Source organism: Anser brachyrhynchus (assembly GCF_964034855.1).
Source record: "Anser brachyrhynchus genome assembly, chromosome: 5".
NCBI lineage: Eukaryota > Metazoa > Chordata > Aves > Anseriformes > Anatidae > Anser > Anser brachyrhynchus.
The window spans coordinates 53,528,465-53,548,215 of NC_137699.1; the positions used below are offsets into that span (position 1 = coordinate 53,528,465).

The 19,751-nt window shown below is 42.6% G+C and overlaps 1 protein-coding gene across 9 annotated transcripts in view; it reads left to right on the top strand.

The window, feature by feature from the left end:
• The window catches only part of EML1 (EMAP like 1), a 124,285-nt gene that overhangs the window by 54,847 nt on the left and 49,687 nt on the right, over nt 1–19,751 (top strand). For 5 of the 9 annotated variants that reach the window (XM_080593198.1, XM_080593201.1, XM_080593196.1 and 2 more), the window contains exon 2: nt 16,442–16,624. In XM_080593198.1, the coding sequence (XP_080449324.1) occupies nt 16,442–16,624 (183 nt within the window). Of the gene's footprint in view, nt 1–16,441; nt 16,625–16,647; nt 18,627–19,321; nt 19,385–19,751 lie in introns of those variants that run through there. The other 4 variants (XM_080593197.1, XM_080593200.1, XM_080593203.1 and 1 more) reach the window with 4 other exon arrangements.

The window sequence follows — 19,751 nt, forward strand, 5'->3', positions numbered from 1 at the left end:
TGGGGTTCTGTGCCAGAGCTGTTTAATCAATCCTTGCAGACCCCCTGGGTTCGGCAGTGGAAACTGTTTTTGTAACCCAGCGGAGCATAACTGTCTTAGCTTTCCTGACGGCTATGCGTTGGGGAAGATTTATCATTACTGTAAATGCAGTTGTAGCTTTTATAGTAGATATTTCATTGCTTTTATACAGCAGTGTAAATGGTCTGTTTTTACTTGCAGTTTGTTGTAGTACCTTTTGTTCTGCTGCACAGATACGTGTTCAATTTCTCTTTGTGTATAACCACTTGTCATACTAAAATTAAATGTTAGACCTGCATAGTAAACTGAAATCATTCTGTGCTGGAAGCAGCAGTTCTGTGACTCCTGACAAGTGCAGGGTTTGTATGGTGAAATCGTTCCTTTTCTGTCCAGTTACTGCCAGGAAGAACTGGGTTGTTGGTTACGAGTCCCAGTTACCTGTCCTTCAGGGCTCCGCGTTTAGGAGCTGTGTACCACGTAGAAACGTTTATTGCCAGTCTGAAGGCAGAGCTCATATCTTCTCTGAAATAAAAAGCGAAAATTATTTCAGTAGCCAGCCCCAAATAATCTCTGCAACCTTGATAGTGTTTTGCCATTTGCACGAGTTTAATTCCCACTTCCATGGCTGTGGGAGTGCAAATTCGGGGCAGTGAGACAAGCGCCGGCCTTCACGGCTCCTCCCAGGGAGCGCTGACGTCGGGTCCAAAAAGCCCACGAGTGTCATCACACTGCTGGTAGGCATGAACCTTGCAAACAAATGAACGCTGCATTTTCCAGATGCTTTTCATCTTTTTTTTTTTTTTAATGATAAAAGGTGCAGCTTAAAAAAAATGGGGGGGGAAAAAAAAGCTCTTGATGTTTTTGACAGACTTCCACATGATAATTAGCTAGTAAAAAGGTGTGGGCTGGCAAGACACGAGGTATGAATGATATGCTCGTTCATATGCATTTTTCTTTAAGCAACACTGTTGCACTGAAGATGCAACCCTCTGAACAATTGTGCAGAGCAGAATAGAGCTGTATCCATCTGAAACAATCCCAGACTAGCTGGAGAAACCTACTGGCACTTCCATTTCTATTTCAGAATAACCCTTTTGTCCAGGTAAGAAGTTCTTAATACAGCACATTATGCATATAATCATATAACTCTGTGCGCTAGCTTCCAGTTAAATCCAGTGTCTTATTTAGTCATGTTCAAATTAACTTCCTAGAATAATCGTCTTTTTATGACATTGTATATTCTGAGCATTATCCTTCCTGCCCTTTGTATCCTATTGAGGTCACAGGAAAGAACAGCTGAAGACGATGGCTCTTTTGTTAGTTTTTATCAAGGAGAAGGAGAAATGGGCAGAAGGAGGAAAGATGAAGCAGGGTCTTAACTCCAGCATATGAATCTTAAATCATCCCCCAGGAAAATGGATGTATTCTGGGTACTGTGCCTGCTGTGAGCCTAATCCCACAGTTTGTGCCTGCACACCGGTTCCCAGCCCCTTCACAAGACAAATAGGGACCTACTCCCTGCTCTGCTCCCCCTCCGAGCTCCCGAAGCCGCTGATGGAGGCACTTGCCGACGACTCCCGTATGCTCCTCGCGGAGGTAATTGCGACCCTGCGTGTACTGACTTGAGGTATGGGGCAAGCTCTTCCATACAGAAAGTAAGCACCAGCAACAACTGCCTGCGTTGCAGGGACTTGTCCAGTGGCTTCTCCGTCAGCAGTCGGGAGCTGGTTGCGAGTGCCTGGCACTAGTTCACTTGTCGGTGCTGTGTTTTGGCTGGGTGCAGGCATAGCCTGGAGTCAGTCTCTGCCTTAGTGCACAGCTTCTGCAACCAGATGTGTTCATCTGGGTCTGCCTTACAGGAAGTTTCAAGCAGTTCAGCTCTTTTCTGAAGACCGCAGAGAGGAAAAAACGGTCTGTGTAGCACTGGTTTGGTTCCTTGAGAGAATGCCAGGCTGAGCTCTCCAAGACTGGGCACTGTCGAGGAGGGACCCTTCCCCATCACGCTGCTGGTCCATCCCGCTTGCCAAGCCGCCAGTCTTTCAGAAATCAGACCTTGCAGCAGAGACTTGAGCTGCTAAAATAGCAGACTGCATCTGTGCACACATCAGGCTTCATCTCAGCAGCATAACTGAATGTGTTCCAGCCCCTTGCCCCCAGACTGGCCTTAGCCCCACAGAACAGCTATGGAAACCCCAATTTAGGGCTGTAGGGATAAAGCTGGATAGATTTTACCCTTCAGCCACTGTGATGGATGTGGGGAATGTGTTTTCTGTTCTTTCCCAGCTGCTTTGCAGCTCCTGGGCTGCATGGAGGAAGCAGGAGGTGCAAAAGCTGAGCTGGGGGAGGCTGCAGTGAGCTGGGATGGGGAGCTGTGAGCAGGTCAGGCTTGGTGAGAGCAGGCAGGGCAGGTCTGCTGGGGGATGCTAGGAACCACAAAAAGGAGGAATAATGGGACAAGTGGTGAGGAGACTGAACAGGCTGAAGAGCAGACGCCCCCAGAACCCGCATCATGAAAGCATAGCTCCTGGCAGAGGCTGAAAGGGAACACAGGTTTCTTGGGTCTTGTCTTTACTCTGCTGTAGGGAGTTACCTGAAGCAGTATTTTGTGACCTTCTGGTGCAGATCCACAGGCTGATGCCATCTTGTTGCCGTCAGTTATTTCTGTGGCTGAAAAGACACAGTTGGAAAGTTTAATACCTGTGGAAAAATTAGGAAGACTATTAAGCTTTTCTTTTTAAGCTTTTGGAAGTTAGATGTTAGAACGAAGGCTGTGTAATGAAGCTTAAAGTACAACTGATTTATTCATTTGTTGCAGGTTTTAAAAATTACTTTAGCATTTCTTGTAATTTTTGTGGGAACTGTGCCTTGTTCATTTCATAAGCTAGGCTTTCCTGGAGTCCAATAAATCCAGTAAATGAATTTATCGTAAATTTAAAGTCCAGTCAATACGAAGCTTGTAAATTTAATAGCTGGTTCAAAAGCCTCTCTTTTTCTGGCAAGAAGATCTAGAAAGGCGTAAGTTGATAGCGTGCTTATGAAGTTGTCTTGTTTCCATTAAAAAAAATAGGGGGAGGTGGGGTTAGATACAGGGACTTGTGGTTGTGAGTGTCTTGGTGATGCTTCCTGCTACGGCCATCGCTTGCTTGCCTATAACGGGATGCCTGATCAACTAGACTGCAAAGTAAAAAGTTTAAGAGAAGAGAAAAACAAAAATCAAATGCTTGGTTTTAGTGAAGAATCAAAGTTTGGGAAGTATGGTTACAAATAAAACCATCTAGGGTGAGGAGCTCTGCCACTGTAGCCCAGGGAAGTGTAGCTCTGGATTTGGGCCTTCTCTGCTGTGGATAGAGCCTGACATCTGGGATATTTTCACTAAATGCTAACGTTAAATATTGGCAATGTGACCCCTGGATCTGTGTGCGTTACCATGAGAAGTTTATTATGTTTGTGTATCTTACATTAAGTATTTTCTGGCCGAAGCTTTTCCTTACTAGATTTCATTCTTGTCTGTCTTCTGCTGAACTGAAGGGTATTTAAAAAAAAAAGGCATCTTCTGCTTGCCTTGTCTGCCCTAGAAAATTGCTGTGCTGAGAGCAGATATTGTTTTCTGCGGCATCTCTTCAGTGCATTTGGGAGAAATGTTTTCCAATGACTTTCAGCCTTTTTCCCACCTCTCGTAAATCTAGCAATTTTCCAGGCTCAGTGTGCTGCTCGCCTTATTGCGCGTGGAATTCATTGCTGTGTGCCACTGGAGAAGCTTATTGTGCTTAGGTATTGTCTAGGGTGAGTCTCATCACCGAAATAAACGTTACATGCTCGGAGACAGCTAATCCGTGTTCAAGACTGCTTTTAAAAATGTTCCTGTTTGAATCATAAAGATTGTAATGCTAAGTGGTGTCCTGGCATGTTTTGAATTTGCCTTCTGAAATCATAGACTAAAGGGAAAAAAAAAGGAAGGATCAAAGAGGAGAGGAGGGAAGGGAAAAAAAAATTTCCAGGTTCCTGAGAGAACCATCAAAATACTAAATGAGTTTAATTCAAGTGGCTGTACTTGCCCTAGCTTGTGTCGGTACAGCTGGATACAGAGGTCCAACTGCTGTGAGGTTCCCTAGAGCCAAGAAAGAGTAAGAGAACATTTGTGCTACCGCTGTATGGCCGTATTAAACCTAAGGGCTTGTCTTTGCCAGTCAGCTCGGCCTTATCTTGAAGCTTGGAGCTCAGGGGCTTTGGTAACCACGGAGGTGACGAGCTTTGTTGGGCAGGCTTTCCGCATCTTTTATTGGTGCTGGCGTTTCAGCTCAGTGCCGTTAGGAGATGACCTTTAGAAAAGGATTTGCTCAGCACCCCCTTAGCCCATCTAATCTCTCAAGCGAAACTCTCAGGGGAGAAGTTTTGGCTGCCACCAGCAGGAGGTCGGCCCCAGGAGGCCCTCGAGGCAGAGCACCGCCGGGCACCGGGCCCTGGGGACTGGCTCTCCCCAGGGGCAGACCGGGCATCTGCTGGCTCTGTCCCTCCTGCCGAGGACCGTGCGTAGCCCTGGGCAGATGCAAGGCTGTGTTAGTCGGTCAAACCGCACTTGTAAGCTTTTTTCAACACACCCGACGTCTGCAAAATAGATTCTCCCTCGCTCCTTTCTTTCCTCCTCCATGAAAATTGGAATCTCTTCTAAAAACAGGCCAAGTGAGTGTTGCCGTCGCGTAGCCAGATGCCGTGGCGGATGGGGCTAGCCTTGGAGCACAGCTCCTTCGCTCTGTGAGGCTGGTGGGACCCCGCTTACGTAATGTGCTGCAAATGGCATCGCAGCAGGCTGACATTTCTGACAATACTGCGCACCCTGTTGTAATAAAAATATGATCTCATGCTAGGGAATCTGCTGGTGGGAGAGGGGAATGCAAATCTCCTTTAAATAGGAGAGTTGTATCTTAAACCAAGTAGCTTTTCAGATGGATGGTCCTCTGTTTCCTGAAGAGAACATGAAATCACCTTTTTTTTTTTTCTTAAAAAGAGAATTGAGAAGAAAGAGTGTTTTGTCTTCCTTCCTTGTATTCACTAAAACGCGTGATCATAAAGTTTTAGAATAAAAAAAATATTATTTGGCATAAGTTATTGTTTGACTGTGTATCAAATAGTTTGAAGTGGTAGCTTTGATATCTGTCAGAATTAAATGGAAGGAAGACTTAGCCCCAACTGAAGATGAAGATGGACAATATGGGAAAAATTCCACGCTGTTGTGGGCTTCCTGCATGGTTTTGTTCCCCTCTCCCATCCAAGCAAGACGGCCACAAGATCATTCAAGTACTTCTCACAAACACTAGATTAACTGGCAGTAGTGGAAAAAATTGTACCTTACTGTGAAAGGAAACACTGAACAAGATGTGTTTTAGAATAAGCCTGGAAATAGTTTTCTAAAATTGAAGGAGTTTTTTTTTTTCTTCCTTTAATATTTAAATTGTAACTTGTCTTACTGACAACCTGTAATGAAACCTAATGTTATACTGCATTAATTCCAGACACTAAAATATTCAGGAGGTTCAGAGTTCTGAAGAAAAGTCAGACCACTGCTGGAAGTGAAGCCATTAGCTGAGAACAAGTAACCAGAGTTTGCAAAAATGATAAATCTGCCTTTGACTTCGGTAACCCTTTCTGCAGGTGCAGGAGGAATGTGTTATTCTTTTTGTATTATGCTGCTTGGTTCGAGTCCATAGAAAACAATTTGGAAGGATGGTAAACCTTCAGGAAAAAGCAGAATGTTTGATGGTGGCTATTTCTTATTCATAAAAGGTATTGATTAGAGGCTGAGGTTTTTCGACTCTCAAAGAATCCGCTTATGAAACATGAGAAAACACAAACCATTTCAGATTGATAACTATGGATTTCCTGCTGTTGCTGAAGTCTCAGTTTTAATAGATCTTTAATTTCTTAAAAGGAAGATGGTTTTGCTTATGTATTTCTAAAGTTTAACACTGTTTAAAATTTGTTTTAGAAACTTTTGCATATATGATTACAATTTTCATAAAAATGCAGATTATAGAAGTTAGATTAAGAGTTAATGGCGCGAGGAAATTTGAGTGTCAGGTCCTATTCCAATATCTAATGCAGAAGTTTGGAAATGGAAGAAATGCGTGCTAACATAAGTGGTTGTTTAGATGGTTGTACAGTGCTACCTCTAATGTTCTGTAAGGCTGCATTTAATTGCTGATCAGCTAGTGGCTGATGTCTCTTAATGGTTTCCTGCTAGTGGGGATCAACATCTCCTTGGGGAAATACATAAGTACGCAAACAATACAACGCTGGTATGTAATGCACAGTCACAGGTAACTTCTAAAGCTACCTAGTCATCAGTAGTCATCAGTAACTTTTAAAAGATGTTCTAAATGAGCTTTCTTGCCTTTTAAGTCTGTTTTGATTGCAAGTACAAGAAGATCTTTGTGCTTTCTTTGCTTGATAAGCAGTTGAAGAATCTAGTGGAGACGTCCACTTTTCTTAAGGCAGCGGCAATATATTGAACTGAGTACTGGTGAAGTTTCTAAGAATTTATTGTATGTACCAGTGTGTGGAGTTTATTTGCACGTGGTTTAAAACGCATTTAGCATAAGCAAATCTTGCACCTAGTTTGGTTCTTTTTGTCTAGCAGTGCAAAACAAAAGCGAAAGTCTTATTAACATGCATCATGTGACAAATCTGAATTCATCCTTTGCTAGTTTTGGTAACAGGACTTGAACTCTTAGCAGTAACTTTGCCGTGAAGGTCAGCGTTGTGTAGGCGCTCTCCCACCTTCCACTCGTGCTTTTGTTCCCTTACTCCTAAGGTGGTGGTGCAGTCGCGTTCCTCAGAGCATCACTTAGAATGCAAAATAGTAAAACACAGCTATGCTCTGCCTGGCTCGTCTGCCCTTAGATAGCTCTGCTAATTACACCACCCTTTCCTTTCTTTACAAGTTCTATAATGTTGTATCTTTAGCTTTTTAACTCGAGGCAGAGCATATGGGGTCACTTTTCTCAAACTACTGACCTTGTAGTAATAATAGTGCTACAGAATGCTGTTTTTGCTTTCCTGGCTTTTGTTTACAATGTCTTTTCATTGTACAGACTGCTCCCAGCAAAACGTGGAGCAATGATAATTTGGTAAGTCGTTCCCGATTGATTTGCATGCTCAACAGAGCCTGCACAGTAACTCCGTGCTGTAAAGCGTTTGCATTGATGAAGCTCTTCTCGTGAAAGTTCCTCTAATTTATTGACATGCTGAAAATTTCTTCTGTCTTTCACTTGGGCTCTGTTGGGGAAGATCATTTTTTAACTGGTTGATTTCTAAATTGCATCTCATCTACCATCTGCTAGGGAGAAAACAGCGAGCTGCTGGCCTCAGCTTGTCAGCTACTGGCAGGTCAAGGGCACATGCTTGTAATTTTGCTGTAGCAATCGCTGACTTGTTAGCCATGAGGAACTTTCTGAGAATTTTCTGTTAAGATCATTTTCTTCTTTCTCATTTTGTTAATGAATACAGAGCACCCAGCTGTGAGATTCTCAGTGATGATTGCTTTTATAGATTGCCTTCTTTTCACATTCTGCTTCTAATTTTAGGAAGTTGTATTCCTTTTCTTTAACTTTCTAGTGGTAAAGCTGTAAAAGGGCAAGTTATTTGTCAGTGAATGTTTGGAAATACAGTAACAGACTTTTACAAATATTGGACTACAATAGCTAGCTATATTGGAGAACAAAATACTGCTCACAAAAATAACCATCTGTAGTCTATATAAAGTATACAAATATTTGGGTTACAGTTTTTTCTAGAATAGTTCAGGCATGGTCTGTTCTCACATGATGATTTATGTTATTTTTACTATAGTCCCTCTTACACCACCTTTCTCATGGGTTCCCAGTGCAATGCAGAGTACTGCATTAGGTGGATGTGTGGGATGGTGCTGTCCTCCCTCCTCCTACACGTACATACCTTCTGAGGACATGGAAAAACTAATCTGGTCTGTTCAGATTACTTTGCTGTGCGATGTACGTGATTGTATCCAACCAGGGCAGCTCCTTGCGATGCTAATCGCTCTTAAGCACATTGATTTGAATAGGGATTGAACTGAAAAGTTGTCCTACCCGTTCAGAGACTGCATGCAGCTGTACCTCTACAGGTTCAGAGACAGGTATGGTGTGTCCATAGCTATCAAGTTTAAAGATTAGACTCGACTTCTTGTTCCCTAGAATCAAAGCTTTCCAGCCAAAAAAGTGGTGTTTGCTCTCTTATCCTATTATACATTTTTATAATAAAATGCAATTCAAGGATTTGATATCATAAAGTTCATTCCTGTAGCATTCAGCCGGCAAGCAGTTTTGCTTTCCAGGACTTCATGTAAAGCAAGACAGTTTTACAGCTTTAACCGTAGTTAAAGATTTCTGTCTGGTTTTTCTCTTAACCACACCAAATAACAAGCTTAAATAGGATAACATTATTTTGGGCTTTAAATCCACTTGCTTCTCACAGCGGAAGGCTCTAATCTGGTCAAATCAGGGTCTAGCACACCAGTCCAGTATGTACCAGACTTTCGGATAAGCTGTTGCACATATGTGTTGTCACTGTCCCCCAGAGACGAGCCTGGAAAGCTGCTGCTATGTTTCAGGTATGGTATAATGCTTTGCATCAGGGAAGTGGATGGAGGAACGATAGCCTGTGTGATGCTGTCGACACTAATCTTTTAAACAAAGGGGCTTGGTGTTGTGTTGTCAAAGGAAACCAAACTGCTGTTTTATTTTCCCATTGTTCTCCTGCACAGAGATTCTTTTGGTCTGCCAAAGACTGCTGACATTATGCCGCAGAAAGAGCCACCAGAGTACTTGGTACTTTCCAGATCTTGCGTCTGAGCCTGGCAACTGTGTCGTGGCTGCATTCCACTGTTTAAGTGCCACAGCGAATTGCTCATTTTCATTTTGAAAGATCTTTTTGTTTTAAACCTTAGATTTTAATGGTTGTATTTCTTTCTAATTCTCCTTTTAGCACTCTGGTGCTGACAATTCAGACAGACTGTATCAATCAAATAGATGGTGTGGCTGACTTTCGTGCCCCAGACTGAAAGATGCATTAAATGAACCAAAAAGGGAGGACAGGATTTTAGAGTAGGAGATGCCTGCCATATAGGGATTTTTTTCTGCACTGTTAGAGTTTCAGGCTAAACAGATGGCATTGAGAGAGGTGAGGCAGAGAGATCGTTTGGAAGTTAGTGCTAGTGTGACTCCCAAGGAGAAAATAGTTCCAGTAACTTGATTTGTTGCATGAGATCTCAGCGATGATGTGGGCAGGAGAAGGGGAGGTTGCCAAATGTGTACCAAGTGACATGTGCGGCTTCTGACAGTTTTGCAAAGTTAGTGGAGTCTGAAAGCAGAAAAATTGTTCTGGAAGTGTAACATCTTCAGTATTCCTACCTGCTTTTGCTAGCGTACTAGGTCAAACCTGATGCATGGCCCTGTCTAATCTGAGCTGCAGGGCCGTGCTTTAGTGTCATGGGCTTTTCAGCAGCTCTTGTGCCCTGACATACACTTGGCTGCTGAGAGAGGAGAACTCTGTCCACGTGCACGTTTCATAAGGCTCTAGTGGTGCTGAAGTTATTAGTGATTTCCAAGGAATGTAAATATTTGTACCAATACATTTCAGGAGAAGTGTGGAGAGTGATATACTTGCTGATATCTCAGAAAGTATTACTACCAGTTGAGCTCAATTCAGGCTTGTTGGCACAATCTATGTTTTTACCCTAGAAGAAAGGCATCACCGTGTGTGGGTGATGCTGACTTTTCTCTGCCATTCTTTGCCATGGTTTCCATCATTTGCGTTATTTAACTTCTGCAGAAGACCACTGCTGGAATTTGCCATCTCTAGAAGGCTTAGATTTTTCTCTTCCAATATTCTGCAGTGCGTCTAAGTTCAGGGACAGCTCTGGCCAGGGCTGTAAGAGGCTGCTTTTAGTGAGGACTGTAATGGTGTCTGGCAAGCACACCTGCATCATGCTAGGTTCTTTCCAAATGCATAATGCACAGAATGTATCCTGAAAAGTTTGGGAAGTACTTTATTTACAATTTCATCCTGTTAATTGGTACGCTAAGGAGACAATGTAGATTGAATAAACTGAAACTTGCTTACTAGTCGGAATCAGTATCTAATGTTTCCATTACTTAATCAGCTGTCATGGTCTGAGCTGGACAGCGTGATCTCAAAATTAACCTCTGCATAAGGCAAAGGTGAAATATGTTTGTTTAATGAAGTAGTTCTTTAGGGGAAAAATGCCAAGTCTGTTTTAATTTTAGCTTTTTTGTATTTGTATTTAACAATGCGCGGAAAATAAGTGAACACTTGTACAGCTTACTCATCTTGAAAATCTGCAGACACTTGACAATGCAAAAATAAATGCAGATAGTTTCCTGTTGTTGTTGTTCTTTTTTCCTAAAAGAAATGCTTTTAACTCTGAGAGCTCTTTTATTTCCTACATCATTAATTTACAATTCAGATTTAGGTTTTCCATCAGGCTAAAACTAGAAAATAGCATTCATTTTAATATGCCTCCCTCTAACTAGTAGTGGAAGTATGTCATTTTGCTTTACCCTACGTACAAAGAAAATCTTTCAATCCTTCTGACTTGCAAAGAGTGTGCACATCCTCTTGTTGGCTGTGCTTCAGATGTTTCTTCACATTTGGCTAAGTTCAAGTAATAAATTGCTGAAAAACTGGAAGACGCTCTGGAAGCAGATTAATCATCTGACTCAGTATTGTCTTGTAGTTTGCCACAAGAAATCTTTCCAATCTATGAGATCATGGATTAGCTGGTTGGAAAATTTAAAGAGTGCATGAAGAACATTCCCTTTTTTTTTTTGGTGTATTCTCTAAAACCTGCAGAATCTCAGCAAAGCATAAATGACAAATGACTGTTCTTTCCAAGCTTTAATACAAATGTGTATTATAATGAAAAAACAGGCATCTGAACTGATACTTCCTCATTTTATGTAACTTTGGACATTGTAGGTGGCGTTAATCTCATGAGATAGTGATCTAAACTTGCATTACAATCTGCGAAAAGAAATGAGCACGTGTAAAATATGATTCACTTCAGAGTTCTAAAAAAAACAAATTGCATAAATTTCTCTTTAAAAATAAAAGTACTTAAAAATACTTTTTTTTTCCCATTCTTATTTCCTTTGCATTTCTTCCCATCTTCCTCTTCTTTAAAAAAAAAAAGGGGGGGGGGGGCAATGATTAATTCCAACATGCTATGGGTGCTACCGATGTAGGCGATAGGATGTCTGTTCTACTGGTCCGTGGGCAAAAATGGTGGTGGTGGCTGCTGAGTAGATGTGATGCAGTACGTAATGCTTCAGCGTAAGTTGTTAGGATTTATGGTCTCCTTTATGTACCTTTCAAGATTGTGAGCAGCTGTGGTTTTTATGATAGCTGGATTGCAAAGAGGGCACCAAATCTAAATATATGGACGGTGTTGAGAAGTTGCTAAAGTTACTGAATTTACGGTCACAAAAAGCAACGCATATTGACATAATGGTGTTCTTGTAAGATTGTTAAACTATGCAGTAAAGTTTGTGTATTACTACTGCAAAAAGTCTATCTTTTTGGTTTTCTTTAAAAGCGTGGTTTGTGTTTCTTAGGGATCCCCATGAAGTGTTCTTTGCGTTGTTAAAGAGGCTCTTTGCGTTGTTACGATAAAGTGTGTGTCCCTCAGTTGCATTAACCTAACTGTGCTATGAAAATCCAGGTAACCCAGCTGCTATGACAGCACGCGTGGGGACTGTGTGAGCGACGATGCAGCCTCCGACTGAACCGTCCCAAGGCAAGGCAGTTTGTAGCCTCTTGGCCCTGCGTGCTTTCTCAGTGCCCCTCGTGCTCCTGGTGTGACCTGTTTTGGGCAGGACGCTTAGGTAGTGTTTTACGTAGGAGAAAACGTGGAATTCCTAACATCCCACCTGACCCACCCCTGTCCCAGCTCCATGCCGTTCCCTCGGGTCCTGTCGCTGTCCCCAGAGAGCAGAGCTCAGCGCCTGCCCCTCCGCTCCCCTCGTGAGGGAGCTGCAGGCCGCCATGAGGCCTCCCCTCAGCCTGCTCTGCTCTGGGCTGAACAAACCAAGGGTCCTCAGCTGCTCGTCACACATCCTCCCCTCCAGACCCTTCACCATCTCTGTAGTCCTCTTTTGGACATTCTCTAACAGTGAAACATGTAGTTGCTTTACATTTAATATTGGCTTTGAAATAATAATAAGATGGTTCTGCTCAGTCTGTACCCCATTACAAACACTTGTCACGAACTGCCCTGCGACTGTTCTTTGCTGCGATGAAGAGCTGTATGCTGCAGGGGCAAATCTCGAGTAAGACAACAATACAGCTCTTGCTTTTGTGAGCAGAGGAGATAACATCTGTTGTGACCTTTTTTTGTGGTTGTTTGGTTAGTTTATGTAATTAGTCTCCTCTTGTTTTGGTACAAGGCCACTTTGCTTATTTGCTTGTGTTTCAGTTGTAACGTTATTGCTCAACATACTCTGATCTGGTGATCCCAGCTGCAAGAACATGCCAACCTCGCTTTGCATAATACACGGGTCCTGCTTGTTTTAGAATTGAACATCACATTCTTCAGAAAACTTTTCTTTATTATATTCCATACATCTTCCATAGCTTGCTTGTACATGCATGCAAAGAGAAGGAAAAGTTAACTGTGGCTGGGCTCTTAACACACCTTGTATTCAGTCACCATCTTACTGAAAGCTGTTAGAAAATTAATTTTTTTCTAAATACATTGAAGGGCACTGGATCCAGTGTGGCAACTTCCATGCGAGGGCAACTGTAGGCTGCAGCAAGAACACGAGTTAGGTGCAGCTGGAGCTGGAGTGGCAATAACTGTGGAAGGCTGGGGTGAGCCATGCCTGGGGCAGGGGGCTCTGGGCCGTACCCAGGACAGGGGCTGTTCTTTGCCTGGTCCTCAGGGACGCGAGGGGAAGACGTGAAGTGACAGCTGGAGGTGGGCAGGGAGGAGGAGACGTACGTCGTGGTGGTGATTAGTGGCGGTGATTCTGTCAGGGACTGTGAATACAGCAGTTTCTTTACTGTTTGAAGATTTATGTTTAAGCAAAATTAGACTTTAGAGTAATTGATACTTCAATGAGGATGTCGTCTTTTGTAACAGGGGTAAATCATCTTATCACCAACAGATACCTCTTGGGTTTCCTTCTCTGCTCCCATCTTGGGAACTTGCTGTTTACGGAGTTCAGAAGAAAACTATGCCATAACACATTGAATTTGGCAGAATGGTTGAAGTTTGAATTTGGCTCGTATTGGTTAAATCAAGCTTTTGATTTGGTTGCCTATTGTCCAGTATGCTAATCCATGTTATTTCCAGCTGAGTTAAAGTGTAAAGTCATTAGAGCAGCGTGGGCCTTTTGTTTGTACAAGGAAAGGTTAAGTTCTACAGGCAGCTCATACTGCTGCCAGCATGTCTGCCCATCTGATTTGGGGGATTAATTACCTGTCCCAGCTGCCCTACAGAAGTCTGTGCTGAGCAGAACCACGACTGTGCCAAAGTTTGGAAAGCATTTTGGTCGTGTCGCGGGGAAACTTTTTCAGGAGCTCGACTTTTGTTTTAGTTTGTCAGAACAGGGCACTTGTGTTACTGTTGTGTTAAGCATAAAAGCTTTAACATCCTAATGTATTTTTTTAAATACTCTCAGAAAATTCTATAGCAGAATTAACAAGCAACTTAAGCGATATTTGCCTGTAATAATTTATGGACTGTAAGTATTGTTACAGTATTTAAGTTGTTTCCAAGGCTGCTTTTGGTAACCACAGATAGCTGCTGGGGGTGTGAGGAGTGAGCGAGCCAAAGAGCAGCTTATGAACAGATTTTGAAAACAATTTGCATTTGATTGGATCGCAGATGAATAGAGTTCTTAATGTTAAATGCTATTTTTCCCCAGACCTTTTTGATTAAAAGTTTGTATGTGTAAACATTTTCGGACATGCTTTTAAATGCATTCAGAAGTTGAAACTGTTATTTTCCTGTTTGAAGGACTTTGTTTTAAAGTTCAGCACTAGCTGTTATGCACAAGCCATTTAACTTTCATTTTATGCCTTTGTACATGTGAAGTGGAAAAATCTGGTTTGGGATGGAAGGAAATAAAGTACACGAGAAATGAAAGCAAATACTAGCTTCTTCATAATGAGGTTGGCTTTAACAGGCAGAAGAGATGTATGCGATGGACTCTAATGAGGAGTTAGGGAGAAGTGAATTATGATTGTGGTTACTAGTTTAAATATCAAGCAAGTATATACTAGTTATGATGGGTTAACATATTTTCTCCAGTCTGTGGATGATACTTGAAAAAATGTAAGCTTGTCCATTGCTTATATTTGTCTGATGTATATGTTCTATCACATATCACAGTATCACAGATTTCTAGGTTGGAAGAGACCTCAAGATCATCGAGTCCAACCTCCGACCTAACACTAAGTACTCCACTAAACCATATCGCTAAGCTCTACATCTAAACGTCTTTTAAAGACCTCCAGGGATGGTGACTCCACCACCTCCCTGGGCAGCCCGTTCCAATGCTTAATAACCCTTTCGGTAAAGAAGTACTTCCTAACATCCAACCTAAAACTCCCCTGTCGCAACTTTAGCCCATTCCCCCTCGTCCTGTCACCAGGCACGTAGGAGAACAGACCAACCCCCGCTTCTTTACAGCCTCCTTTAAGGTAACTGTAGAGAGCGATAAGGTCGCCCCTGAGCCTCCTCTTCTCCAGGCTGAACAACCCCAGCTCCCTCAGCCGCTCCTCGTAAGACTTGTTCTCCAGACCCCTCACCAGCTTGGTCGCCCTTCTCTGGACTCGCTCGAGCACGTCCATGTCCTTCCTGTAGCGAGGGGCCCAAAACTGAACACAGTACTCGAGGTGCGGCCTCACCAGAGCCGAGTACAGGGGCACAATCACTTCCCTAGACCTGCTGGCCACACTGCTTCTTATGCAGGCCAGGATGCTGTTGGCCTTCTTGGCCACCTGGGCACACTGCTGGCTCATATTCAGCCGACTATCAACCAATACTCCCAGGTCCCTCTCGGCCAGGCAGCTTTCCAGCCACTCATCTCCCAGCCTGTAGCTCTGCTTGGGGTTGTTGTGCCCCAGGTGCAGGACCCGGCACTTGGCCTTGTTGAACTTCATACAGTTGACCTCAGCCCATCGCTCCAGCCTATCCAGATCCTCCTGCAGAGCCTTCCTGCCCTCGAGCAGATCGACACACGCACTTAGCTTGGTGTCATCTGCAAACTTACTGAGGGTGCACTCGATCCCCTCATCCAGGTCATCGATAAAGATATTAAAGAGGACCGGCCCCAGTACCGAGCCCTGGGGGACACTACTAGTGACCGGTCTCCAACCAGATTTGACTCCATTCACCACAACTCTCTGGGCCCGGCTATCCAGCCAGTTTCTAACCCAGCGAAGCGTACGCCAGTCCAAGCCCCGAGCAGCCAGTTTCTCGAGGAGAATGTTGTGGGGAACTGTGTCAAAAGCCTTACTGAGGTCAAGGTAAACCACATCCACAGCCTTTCCCTCATCCACCAAGCGCGTCACTTGGTCATAGAAGGAGATCAGGTTCGTCAAGCAGGACCTGCCTTTCATAAACCCATGCTGACTGGGCCTGATCGCCTGCTTGCCCTGCAAGTGCCGCGTGATGACCCTCAAGATAATCTGCTCTATGAGCTTTCCTGGCACTGAGGTCAAACTGACAGGCCTATAGTTCCCCGGGTCTGCCCTGCGGCCCTTCTTATAGATGGGCGTCACATTGGCTAGCCGCCAGTCAACTGGGACCTCCCCCGATAGCCAGGACTGCCGATAAATGATGGAAAGCGGCTCGGCCAGCTCCTCCGCCAGTTCTTTCAGTACCCTCGGATGCATCCCATCCGGCCCCATCGACTTGCGCACATCCAAGCTCCGTAGCAGGTCGCCAACCATTTCCTCATGGATAGCGAAGGCCACATCCACACATATATGAGAGAGAAAAATCTAGAAGTGTATGCAAAATATCAGAAAGTGTGGGTCTTTATCTAAATGACTGCCGATACCTGAAAGTTGCGTTAGGTAGAATATTGAATGGTGATTGTTCAGAACTCCAGAGCGCATGGATAGCGTCTGATTCACAATAAGTAGCCCTGAAGGCCAACTTCATTATCTCAACTTACTTAGATACTCTTTTTTTTCTTTCTTTTCCATTTGATTGTTGAATTTCCATCTCTTCCTTTTGGTTGCTTAAAAACTTTCTTCCTCAAGAGGTCATCAGATTTGAAGAAAAAACCCCTTGCTTTTACCAGCAGCTGCTTATCAAAGATATTCCGTTATGGTTATTATACGTTGTTGGTAATACATCTCTTGCTGTTGTTTAATTTAGATGACAGTGCCTCTGCTGCAAGCAGTATGGAGGTAACGGATCGCATTGCCTCTCTGGAGCAACGTGTCCAGATGCAAGAAGATGACATCCAGCTGCTTAAATCTGCCCTTGCTGATGTGGTTCGACGCTTGAATATTACAGAGGAACAACAGGCCATGCAGAACAAGAAAGGACCTACCAAAGGTTTGCATTTCAGTTATATGTAAAATAGGTAGGGCAAGTCAATAAAAATGTTCTGTGTGTATTAAACTAGGTTATTCTTTAGATCTTTGAAATGCTCAGAATCAGCAAATCAAAAAAGTTTGAAATTTAACCCGTTAAAGAGAACACATGCAAATCTCAGTGGTTAAATCTGCAGGCCTTCTAAAGTTCCTGTGAGTCACTGAAGCATTTCCATATTATTACTGCTTATTCCACAGCCTACTTTAACCTTTGCTACCACTTCCTGACTTTTTATCAAAATTAGTTTATAAACTCTTTGGGGAATGTTTCATCTTCTGTGGATGAAACTCTGAAGAGTTTTTCTGATGGGGGAAAAAATCATTGTAAATTCAAGCAAAATGAAACTTCAGTTAAAAATAACTTAAGTGTTTCTGGATGCTGGAGGCGTGGCGATCTGACCAAGGAGAGGGTGCAACACCAGCTGCTTGATTAAAAAAGGAAAAGTACAGCTGCGGTTGGTGCCTGAATCAGCTACAGCACAGCAGATCCAGAGCCAGCTGGATTAAAGCTGTAAGAGACGTTGCCACTCTGCAATGTCCTGTGTTGTGCACATGTGCTGCAGAGTGCTCTTGCCTGGTCCATTTCCTACACGAAGACATTGGCTTGTAGGCAATCAGAAAAGCTTGAGTTAAACGTCCAGCACTTCGCTGAGGCAAGGGCTTATTAGAACCCTACTGATGTGATATACTGTCATTGGTGTGTCTGTAAAGGCGTGGGAAACTGCCTGTTTGGAGCTTAGTGGAAGCATGTGAGCTATTTTTGGGTAGTCTTGGGAGTAAGAGTGATGGCAACCTAGATATGAAAAAAAGAAGTATGGCTGACTTTGTAGTCTTTCTGTTGTCTAAATCATGATATCTTTTATTAATACAAATTAAATTTTTAATTCATGTTGGAAGTGTCATGTAATTATGGGTTCATAACCTTCTCAGAGCTGGAAATTGTTTTACTTTGTGACTTTGCGCAAGATATTTACTTTTAGGCATATATTTAACAGAATACATAAGGAACTACTTAATTTGCTGAACTGAGATCTTAAGTTTGTTTTAATGTTTTGGATCTGGAAATGGGGAAAGGAGAAAGGAACAGAATTCCAGAGCCAGATTAGTTAATTGTATATGATGCTATTTGTTGGATAGAATATGTATTAAATGTCTGTGATGTTGTTCTCCCATTCTGTTCCCTTTGTGTTGTATTCTCCTCATTTTGTCCTTGTTTGTTTGATTGCAAAAAATATTTAAAATATCTGATAAGTTGAGTGTTACTGAAGATAGCCTCCACTATAAAATGTTCCACCAAATGTGGTTGTACAAGGGATAGAGAGGCTTTATGTTGCCTGTAAAATAGTTGTTATCTGATGTGTGGAGGAAATAAAGTCTAGTTATTATTGCTGAATTGTAACCAGATCAGTTCTTCTTGCCTGCTGGCTATACTTAACAACATACAGAGCCAAGCTTTCATGGGTTCTGTGAACAGAACTGTAAATCGGGAGATACTTTCATGGTTATGGCAGGTAGTTAAAGCCATAGTTCAAAGTACATTCATAAAAAACTTCTATAAGCCTATATTTCTGCCTTCTATGGCTGTATTTTAAAATGTGTATGTGGCATGAGTACTTCTGATTGTATGCGTGAAATCACAGTGTAAGAAGCTTTACATGTGACAATGCAAACTGGGGACTGTAAAGGCTAACTGCTCATCCATTGCCTATTATAGATCGCTTGTACCATTAGTGTATGGTCAGCCTTATTAAACATATTCTAAAACATGAAAGAGAAATTGAAGTATCCTGATGGTTTGTTTCTTCCAGCTGTTTCGTCACGTACGTTTCCCGTGATGGCCCATTTTCCCTATGGTAGGCTCAGCTGCTTTATAAGAGACCACGTACAATCACTTAGCCCAGAAGACCAAGTTCCATTTCAGTTCATTTTGGTAACTTGGACTAGCATTTCAGTGGCTCCTAACAGTGAGTGTTAGGAGAGAGGCTTGCTTTGGCATGGGTGAAACTGGAACTGTGGCTTCTCGTGTTTTGTCACCTGGGCTGAGTAGGACTCCCTCTGTTTTCTTTCCAGTGGTCATTTAATGAGTAATTCTACACATAATTTTAAAAAGTGGAATTTGGTCTCACAAAGTGTCATCGAAATCTCATCCACACAACTGGTATTTGAAGCACAGTATGTGCTGTTTCTTTTGTTCAGTCCAGAATTAAGTGTTTGTGTGTCGTAGCGAGGTTCTGCCCTTTGAAACAGTTTTTGGATCCCCAATGTACTGTTTAAAGTCTGGAACAAGAGGCTTCATGGGACAGAAGACAACATATTCCCAGTACTTCATAATTAAAATTGGTTTAAAGATTTCAAGCTTAAGGCTTTCTAACCTACAGTGGAAAAAAGCTCGAGCCTGTTTTCAGTCTGTGTGAGTTCTTGTTCTAGACTTGAGCTAGGCAGCTTAAAAGCGGTGTAAGCCACGGGCGCCGAGCTGCTTATCTTCTGTTTGTGGAGCTCCTTCACTAATGGTGGCTTTTTTTTTTCCCCTTCCTTATTTAATTCAGCTACTTCGTGGAGTTCAGTATGGCTTCCTGCCTTTGTTTTACTCTTGTTTGTTGTTCTTTCCTTTTGCAATTATTGGTTTGTTTGTAAACTTAATGGCCCTATTAATCCATAGATCAGAGTATGATTAAAAAAGCTGCTGCTGAGGCTGGTAAACATGTCAGTACTGCTACCACAGGTAAGACCTTGAAGCAACAGAACTTCCAAAATAAATGTTACTGACAAAGCAATAATACGAGTGTGTTTGAGTTACTGACATCCACTGCTTCTAACAGTAATGACACGCTTGGAGTTGTTTGACTGTTATGTCAATTACCACTGGTATGAAATAGCTTTGTAAAAAAACTAAACAGCGCCAGAGTAAGTAGCAGATTAATTGAATAATTTGTATTTTTTTTCTGTGTGCCATGAAAGAGTTTTGTGTTGTTGCTTTCTACAGTATCTGCTCATGGGGCTAAATCTTTAAATCTCTAGCAAGAGTGGATTCTGGGTTGGGGTGGATTTGAAGCAAAAACCTCTGACTGTTAGAAGTTGCAGGGTTTATT